Consider the following 10,183-nt stretch of genomic DNA (forward strand, 5'->3'; position numbering starts at 1 on the left):
CTAAGTACAATACATTGTAGAATACATAACCTTAAATTTCTGCAAAGGATCATTTTTTAATTAAAATGACACGCTCAATTTTAAATGGTAAACAGTATTTGATTATTTAAATTGAATTGAACTTCATTGATTCCTAAAAATACAAAGTAAGGTTAAATAAAATGAGCTTGTATCTAGTTCAGAAAATAGTACCAGATGAGAAATCGAGAAAAATAAATTATAAATGTTTTATTATTATTGTTAATTACCGTTTTAAAAATATGATATCTAAGTGATCTTTCAAGTGAAGTCTTGCTTGATTGTAGCTAAAAAGTGATATTACAGAGAATGTTGTTAAGTTTACTCCGTATTTTGTAGTAACTTTGGTTTAGAGATGGCTAGTGTATTACATTTTCTAGCGTTTTTAGGATTTTGGTCTACTTTTTAAAGTCTCATTAGAATGAATTTCATTATTATTACTGATTCTAACCTTAAAAACTTTCCAGTCCTATTATGTCATGAATATTTTGAATTTTTTGCGACTTAACCTCATTTTTCAAACTAACCTCATTGGTGTTTACCAATTTACTGATGCACTCTGTTCTAAACATGAAGATTTTATTAAGACGCGAGTATAAATCTATAATATTATAAAGTTAAATCTGAAAAAAAGAAAAACAGTAGATTAAGGTTAAGATATTTAGAAAATTCTTGTCATGGTACTTTTTTATTAATTTGTGCATTTAAAAAACAAAATAAAGCTGATTAGTGGAAAAAGTTGTATGTTACCGATTAATTTTCAGTTTTTAGACACCCACGACTTGCTCTTGACTACTGCAGGTTAAAATCAACTTAACCTCACATATTTTTTAACAAAATTCCGTAGAAGTTGATGAGTAAAGGTGTTGAAAAAATCTTAAATCTTCTAAAATTAAGTAATTCATACATTCTCGTGTGTTTTAAAGAAAAATCTTTTTAGACAAAACAACATAACCTATAATTCATAAGTAATATCCAAATAAAAAAAAAGTAATAGGAAAGATAAGAAATCTATTTGGAAATTCGTGGTACTGTAGCTTATTTTTGACTAATAAGATCAACCAGATCGTGTTGAATTCTTCAAAATGAGGCTAAGAGTGCACAAAAACAAAGTGTTCAGATCTCATAACCTCAATCTACAAACTCTAAATCAAAAAGTATAAAAGGATAAAATATTTATATATTGAATGAAACTTGAAGACTTTAAAAACTGATAATTATATCAAGGATCCTTAGAGATGAAGAAATAGGGTATAACCTCAAAAAGTGAGGTTAGGAAAGTGGTAATTTCAGGTTAATAATAAATTTATGTAACTGCAGATTTCCATTAATGCTATCCATCCCAAATGCTATTGAATTGAAGATTTTGCATAAGGATTACAAATCTAACCTAAAATTGAAGTCATGCGGTACTTCTAGGCGAAAGCTCTTCCACAGAACACACCCGTTTTTACAAAATCCCGCACCACGTGTGTTTGATCTCCCAATTAGAGACTTGGGATCTTTTTTGAAAAATACTTCCCGAAGTACTCTTTATCTTCTAAATCTAATTCATTGATATCTTGTCATTACTCCCTGCTGTAGGGGGTGTCTCTTGACCTCTTCCAGATTTTGTCATGATTGGCTGGAGACTCTCAAATTGGCGTCCAACTGACTTGATTTTTTTCTCACCTGAACCTCTTTGAGATGTTGTGGGGGCTCCTGATGTATAAAAGCCCAGAGCCACTGTAGAAAGTTGCTCAGTCATAATTTTAATTCGACAGAGTGCACAGTGCTGTGCCTAAAGCTCCATCAACATCAACTTGGGCTTTGAGTGTTTTGTGTTGATTGTGCTGATTTTCCAATCTCAGATATTGGCCGAGAAAGGACATAATTGAGTGCACAAGAGATATTTAGCAGTGAATAATTTCAATTGTGAAAGAAAGTGCAGAGAGTAAGAAAGTGAACAAGAGACAGTTTCCTCTGAAAAAAGATATCAAATAAAAATAAAAGAAGTGATTGTGTTGGGAAAAATCTTAAGATAATAATCAACAAAATGCGGTAATTTCCTAAACAGTTCTTTCTTTTTCCTCTGTGTATACCCTCAATTAGTCCAATCATCTATATTTCTCAACTTGAAAAAAAATAAGAAACATATAACGAGAGACATTATTAATGAGAACCAAATTGAGAGTTGGATGTCGAACAAGAGTCTCTAATTAACTACTTGGCAATTTAATGTTGAGATTTCACAGAGTGTGGTATTTTGCATTCTTGAACGTTTGGATTTTCAACTCAATATTGCAGAAAATTGCTCCGCCTGCATCTCAAAAACTCTCTTAGGTTATTTTTCCCGCTAAAATGATCAAAAGTTGTCGCTGTGTTGTGGTGTTATTAAATTGAAAAACAAGATTTTATGTAAGCGAATGTTTTGATGTCCACAATAGATGCAATTTCCCTCAGAGCTCCAATATTAACAGAAAAGTTTGCAAGTGCGAGTGATTTTGAGCAAGTACCATTCATCAAGTATTTGACCAGTTAAAAGTTATAAGCATTTTAGGGGAAAGTAAGGCTCGTTGCCTACACAGATAACAATATTTTGTAAAATTGTTCGTAAATGTTTGTGAATTTTCCTACTGAGGATGTACGAAATGATCGTAAATCGTATAATCCACAAATAAGTTTGTAAAAGTTTGTACTTATTCACAAACATTGTAATATGATCACTTAACGGGCATTTTCTTGTTCTTTTACAAACATTTCTTCGTAAATGTTCGTAAGTACACAAAACATGTTCGTAAAATTTTGTCATTTGTTGGTAAAGTTTTCCCAGAAAAACAAAATTACACGAACAAATGTTAGTAAAAGAACAAAAAATGCTCCTAAACTGCTCATTTTACGAATAATTTTTGTAAAAAGTATAAACTATTACGAACTTTTTTGTGGGTTATACGATTTACAAACATTTGGTAAGACCCTGGTAGGATTTCACAAACAAAATTAAGAACAATTTTACAAAATACAAATTTGTTTCCTGTTTATTAGAAATTTCTCAAATATATTGTTTTTTTTAAACAAATTTTCGTCGTTTTGTTCCGGAGATTGGTAATCAATTCTAAGACGGCGGAGGTAAATTTTTTCCTGGCCACATTAAGCACTAATATTTACAAAAATAATTGCTTGATGTAGGTTTTTATGGTAAAATTAAAATTCTGAATCCCTATTATTAGTTTATTTTAAATTTCTGACTACTGAAACGATAAGAATACTAAGTGCTAGGTTAGAATTTTCTGAAACATGTTTTTAAAGGAATATTTTAAGATTTTTTAATGGTTTGGTGCAGATAAGGGTTTCAGTAACTGATTGTACAAATTATAAACTTTACAGTTTCAATTCTTAAGAGCGTTCCATACAAAATTAAAAACAATTATTATAACCACAAATAAATTTTAGGAAATAAGGACTGAAAGTTATTTTTAAAAAATGCTATATAGTGTAAAGAGCAAGATAAAAAAGCAATAGAGAACAATAAAATAATGCAACAGAAAGAGAATTTAAGGCCAAGGAAGGAAACGGAAATCAAGTCAAGCAAAGTAAAATATCCAAGATGGTACATCTAATATTAAAAGAGAAATGAAAAAATATAACAATTTGATCATTGTAGAATAAAATACATTTAAAAAAAAATATATGTATTCCAGAAAATTTGTCTAAACTAAATGGATAATAGATTTAGATGAACAGTGAAGAATTTTCGTAGATAACATAACCTAAAAAGGCACTTCTTAGTATACAGAAGTCTAAAACTCCCTCTTGACAGAACTCAAATTCTTTTTTAAATTAATTGTAACTCTATTAAACATGTAAATTCTTGAAACTCCCTATAACTTTTTGGTTATGAAAAAGAAAAAGTTTTTGGAATGAGAACATAACTCAAACAAACTAAAAACAAGGTTAAGATTTAAAGAGTGAAATATTGAAATCTACTTCTGTGCTACTGAAACTTAAAAACTTGGGTTACTAAAAAAAGCCATATAGGTTATGTCGTATTCAAAAACATGTTACTCTTCGATTTAACATGTAACGTAAGCTTAACCTTTCAAAAAATCGCAATTTAATCTTTGTCTCCGAGTGAAGATAAGAAATTTAGTTATGAAATTAAGGAAATTGTTGGTTATGTTGTTAAATAAAATTTTATTGGGTAATAACCTCAAAGTTCTTAAGTCATATTTTAGCATTCTTTGGATAGCAAGTTCTTGTAAAATTGTCTTATTTAGTTTGACTTTGTGCTTCTAAAAATCGGAAAATATAAATTTTTTACGATAACGATTTGTTATGGATTTTTGTAATATTTTAAAATTTTGAGGTTAGAATTTCATGACATTTATAAAAGTGCATTATTTCTAAGGAAGAATACTACACAAATTTTTAAGATATTCATTAGATTTTCATAAGCAATTTCCAGCCATTGTGAACGTTCTGAGAATTCGTAAAGATTATTTTACAATAGAAGATACGTTTAAGAAGCGTTTTCATCGTATTTATTTATAAAGGCTAATATATTCCCCAAAAGTGGTAGAAATACTCATAACTTGCTGATTTAGAAACCTTTACATTTTCTCTCTGATCCTGTAACTATTTTAGTTGCTTAATAAATTCTAACCTCGTAAAAAATTTTGAGGTTAGGATTTATCAAGATTTTTAAATTGAGGTTATTGAATTTACAAAAAATAAACATCCATTTTTTTAAAGAAGGATATCACTGGTAAAAATTGCAACTCGACTTCTTTAAGTTATGTGCAACACTTATCATAACCTTTTGCCAGTTTCCAACCTGAGGTTTAGTCCAGTTCTTGAAGATAAATTCTAAATAGCAACCACTTTTATTGATTTATATAATTTTAATGGATCAACTGGCCATAATTTTCCAAAAAAAAATGAGTAGAATTTAGGGAAGTTAAGCCAAATGACTAAGGTTAAGCATTAAGTCTGAAGTCCGTATTACATTCCAAGCTGTGCAAAATAAAGCCACAGTTTTACAATTTTTCTTTAGTTTCTCGAATAGAAATTTGGAAGATTGCTCTAACCTAAAGGGTATCCTTTGCAGGTTATACATACAATTTTTTGAGGTTATGTTTTTACAAAAAATTTTTGAAGTTAGGCCTATAAAGGCAACAATTGTAGTACATTTTTTATTAGCTATTGTTCATTTATTACAAATTTGCTTTGCAATTGTATTCAAATCAAAGGTATGAAACTTGCTCCACTCTCCCCTATGTATGCTCTCTTTCGGTGTCTCTTTGGGCGTTGCTGTCTCTCGATGGGACAGTTTTACGAAATAAATTTCTTATCTGGTTCACAAGACATTTTTCGTATATCTCCATCACTCACGCAATAGCATGTTGAAGAATCCTGTTCTTGTGCCCTTTGGGGGCCTTTCAATTTCAATTGCGCGAGCTCAGTGTTGCATAAACCTTACCAATATACACAGCATCCGTTCTGCACCTGCTTTTTTGAATCCCGCGCGTTTTGAAAATCAAACTCGCGCTTTCTGTGCACAAATCTGCGCATTGAAAAATATTCTTGCGTGCACTTCAAGTTCGAAAGAAGTGAAAGTAAAAGATATGTGTTTCATTTTAATCTACAAACAATTCACACAAGTGAAAATTCCATGCCAAAGAATTCACAAGACTCGCAATTGATAAATTATTATTGATCAAATCTCATGCAACTGCTGCAATCTGCGGCAGAAAATGTCGCTCTGCAACAATTGAGATCAGAGATTGCGGAAGATCGCGGTAGAGAAGATTTAGAGTGATTATAGAAATTTATTAGAGCATTGACACCATCCGATCATCAAATTTTATCTGCAGAGCTTGTGTTCAGATGCTTGGAAATGATTGATTATTTTTTTGTAGATTGATGGCTAAAGGTTAGAGATTAACTTAATAAATTATTTTTATTCTCTCAAATTGCTTTCCGCGATTTTGAGCATCAAATGTATAAGAAAGTGATTTTGCTGCGAAAAAGAAATTTAGAGCCAAACAGTTTATTTCAAATAATTTTTAATGATGCATTGATGTTAAGGTTTGCAGTGAAATTTCACAAAAGACAAAAAACTACATTGTTTTGTTTTAAAATATCTTTCTACAATAAAATCAAATCGTATTTCCTGATTTTTTAAAGTTTCTATAGTTTAGTAATAATTTAGTTATAAATTTTTGACTACATTTTGAACGTGTGCTCAGAATAATTTTTAGGTTATAAATTAAAATTATGAAATAATAATGAACAACGGAAGACTTTGAACTATTACGTCTTTCGATGAACTTTACTAATTAATTTATTAAATTTTCAAATACTAATGCTCAAAAGAATTATTACAATTAAATATGCAAATTTTGAAGTTTTGTCGATCCGAAGCATGACTTTTTTTTCTAACATAACCTAAAAATTTAGAAGAAGACACTACTTGCCATATTGAAGTATTAGAATTAGAGCTCAATTCTATTTAAAAATGTATTCCTAAATATTCTGTTAATTTTTCTACTCTTAGGGCCTCGATAAATCCGAGGATTAGCCAAAAGACGGCTTAGCGTAATTTTATTAGAAATAATGGTCAAACTACATTTCCATAATTTTCCATTAAGTCGTCTCTCGGCTTAAGTCGTAAGTGTGTCTAGGGCATTAGATTCTGCCATTGGCTAGATTTTCATGGTGCTGAAATAAAGGCTACATATTTTTGACACTTGTCAAAAAAACGGGTGGCGCAGCGTCCTATACTTTGCAAAATACTCGAACTTCTGACCTAGATGCTATACTTCAAAAGTACTTTCGTTAATTTACTTTTTACAGGTTCACAACCGATTTAAATTGACTATAAGTCAATTTATAAAATCGCTCAATAGATAACCTCACTTTTCGGTTTATAACCTAGACCAGAGATAACGAAAAACCATTTGAAACCGAACAAACGTCGAAAGAAAATAATAATAATAATATATTTATTCCGTCATCATATCAAAAATTGCGGCTACCGACCGACTGCACAACCGGTCTCCCCAAGTAAACGGCAGAAACGGCAGAAACCTTGATTCACAGACCGTATATTTAAAAATATAGTACAAATAATAATATAATTCATTTACAAAATTCAATAGAAAATATGATGGTCATAAGTAGTCATAAGTAGAGCAGATGAGACAGATGGGCTAAGAGATAATAGGCTCACAAAGTGGCTCATTTCGTTGTTACCGTGTTCGAGATATGCATATTTAATTTTTAACCTTAAATTCAAGATTACATTTCCATCAGCCGAGAAACGGATTAGTTGTAGGAAATTGATGGGAATTTAGTCAAATCATTATTTTGATTAAAATTACGGCTTAAGTTATGTGTTTAAGGCAGGGCATTAGTCTAAAGCCACTTCAAAAATGCTGTAACCCTGTAGGCTGTAGGTATACTTCGTTAGATGTAAACTTGTTAAATTTGGACGTAATCTGAACGGGAAATGGCTTTATTTTTGAGGTTTTTGTTACAGTATTTCAGCTATAACAATCGAATACTTTAACGAAGTATCAATACAATTTTTAATTATTTAAGTTAATTTATTATCGGCTCAAATATTCTAGCTTAGAGTTCTGAATATTAAGGTTATGTACAAAACTTGTAACTAGCGCCATCTAGTAACAATCATAGTTTTTCATATGAACTTCATGGTGTTTAATAGAAGATCGTAATATTTTAACGTTACATGATCACATGCTCAATTTAATAATCTTTTGCATCTTTCAACAATTCAGGTAACTTAAATAAAATGAAATACATTATTAAACTAAAAACTTGCACAGTAAATATTAAATGTGAATCTTTGCAAAAAAAACTGGTAATTAATTCGCATATGATTATCATTATTTGATTCTCGGAATTGGTGCTTAGCTTTCGCAATAACAAGAAAACTTAATGGGTTTTAGTTAATTTTTTTATTGGTGAAGTTGATAAAAAAATTAGCTCTCTAATTAAGTCTTTATCATACAATTGAAAGATCATTTGAAATTCAAAAAGAAAATTGAGTGATAAAATTTTGAAGGTGTTTTTTTGCAATCTCTTTCCTCAATTAATCTTCTTTCACTTTCAACATCTTGCGCTTTTGAGACTTTTTATGCTTATTTTTGGTAAATAAATGCTAATTTATTCGCTTTAGTGCATTGAAACTAAAAGTTCGTTGTCACATCAACACGTTGACTATCTTTGAGATATTTATCATTGTAAATTTTCACACGAAACGCTTCTTTTTTTTGCATTTATATCTTTTTGGATATAGATCTAAAATTTTGAAGCCTAGGTCAGACATAGTCATGAAAATGGAATTTTCATACTTTTTTATAATTACCTTTCACTCTTGCAGTCCGCAGAATGGTGAAAAGTGCTTAATGCCACATTCTCTTAATTGTTGTATTTCCCTTCCATATAAATTCACTTTCAGTAGTATACGCGAAAACAATTCTACAATGGGTACTTTGAAGTATTTCATTGACCATTGATGGTGATTTTCTTCAGAGTCATCCAAACATTGAATGGTACTTTTTGATGTCGGTTTTTTTATCGTTAGCAATCCTGAGCTCTTTTTCAAATCTGCCTTTTTTTTATTAATCCCAATGTGTCGCGATACACATGAGTAAATTCTAATTATATTGTGCTTGAAAATGTAATGTACACAATGGAGGTAATAAGAAAAAGTAGATGATGGAGAGAGAGAAGGCGTAATTAGAGACTCTTTTTCAAGTTGAGAAACATTTAAAAGAGGTGAAATTGTGGTAGCTGGGACGTTAAAGCGTTTGATCTTAAGCGTGATGGTAATAAAATTATAATTTTTTTGTTTTCAAACACCTGAATTTGGTTAGTATTTGGATTTATGGAGCCGTAACGACCCTGATCTTGGCCACAGCTGTGCAGTGTCAACAGCAATTTTCTGTTCCGGAAACCGATGTTGAAGATGAGGAGGCATTGGACGAAGAGGTTGTTCAGATTCACTTTCATTTCCAGTTTCTGAATGACCAATGAACGGGGAATTCTTGTAATTTTTGTGTTAAACAGGGAATTGATCTTTCACCATCTCCAGCCAGTATCCAGTATCGATTGAGGCCTTATGATTACAGTGATGAGATTGAGGATCAGCAGCAGCCGATACATCAGACAGTTACACAAGCTCCACAGCTTATCTACACAGCTCAACAGCAGAGGAGAACATCTCAACCAAATCCCCATCCCCATCCTCCACCACAGCAGCAACAGAAAATCTACAAGAAGCTAGACAAAGTCAAACAGCAGCTTCTGCAGGAAGAACTCGAGAATGAGGAACCTGATCGTCTATCGCTACTGCTAGAGAAATCCTCTTTCAAGTGCAACGGTCGATTGACTGGATACTATGCCGATGAGACTCTGGGTTGCGAAGTGTTCCACTACTGTCAGGACAATGCTAGACACTCCTGGATCTGCCCAGAAGGCTTCACCTTCCACCAAGTTCATCTCATCTGCATGCCTGCTTCCGCTGATAACATCTGCGAGCAATCAGCCAAGTATCACTTCGTCAATGAATACCTATACAAGCCAATTAATATGGAGGAACACCAGACGAGGCCAAATGTCACCCTCAGATACTCAGAACGCTACTATCCCGATGAGATCTATCAGGATGAGCGTCAGGAATACTACAACGAGAGAGTTTATCCTGAACGACAGCATGAAGTGCCACAGCAACAGCAGATTCACTACACCAGGCAACCTGTAAATCACCTAAATTATCCTTGAACCTTCAACCCCTTTAATTTATGTTGAATTCCCAGGTCCAAGTTGTCCGCAAAGTGCCTGTGCCTACACCTCAGACCTACCGACCACCAACCTCTACTCCCCACAATACTGTCTTCCGAAGTCCCGAAGAGATTAACATTTCCCTGCAGCAGAGGAGGCCACAACATGTCTATGCTAATCAAGCCCAAGCGACGTCCACGACGGCTCGTTACGATGATGAGGATGAAGATGAATACAGTTATGAGAGGAAATAAGTGTCAATATATATCGTAATCACCTAATTTATTGCTCATAAGCCACTTTTTGTTACGTAAATAAATGAAATAATTGTAAGAAATAATTGGCGGTGACTTTTGAGTGTTTTCCATGGAATCTC

The 10,183-nt window shown here is 32.0% G+C and overlaps 1 protein-coding gene across 1 annotated transcript in view; it reads left to right on the top strand.

The window, feature by feature from the left end:
* Positions 1 to 10,144, top strand: part of LOC129800727 (uncharacterized) — a 37,299-nt gene extending 27,155 nt beyond the window's left edge. Inside the window, exons 5-7 of the mRNA XM_055845334.1 lie at positions 8,901 to 9,015; positions 9,094 to 9,783; positions 9,843 to 10,144. Of these exons, the coding sequence (XP_055701309.1) occupies positions 8,901 to 9,015; positions 9,094 to 9,783; positions 9,843 to 10,061 (1,024 nt within the window). The 3' untranslated portion in view covers positions 10,062 to 10,144. The remainder of the gene's footprint in view (positions 1 to 8,900; positions 9,016 to 9,093; positions 9,784 to 9,842) is intronic.
* The last annotated feature ends 39 nt before the right edge of the window (positions 10,145 to 10,183 follow it).

Source organism: Phlebotomus papatasi, chromosome 2, assembly GCF_024763615.1.
Source record: "Phlebotomus papatasi isolate M1 chromosome 2, Ppap_2.1, whole genome shotgun sequence".
Classification (NCBI taxonomy): domain Eukaryota; kingdom Metazoa; phylum Arthropoda; class Insecta; order Diptera; family Psychodidae; genus Phlebotomus; species Phlebotomus papatasi.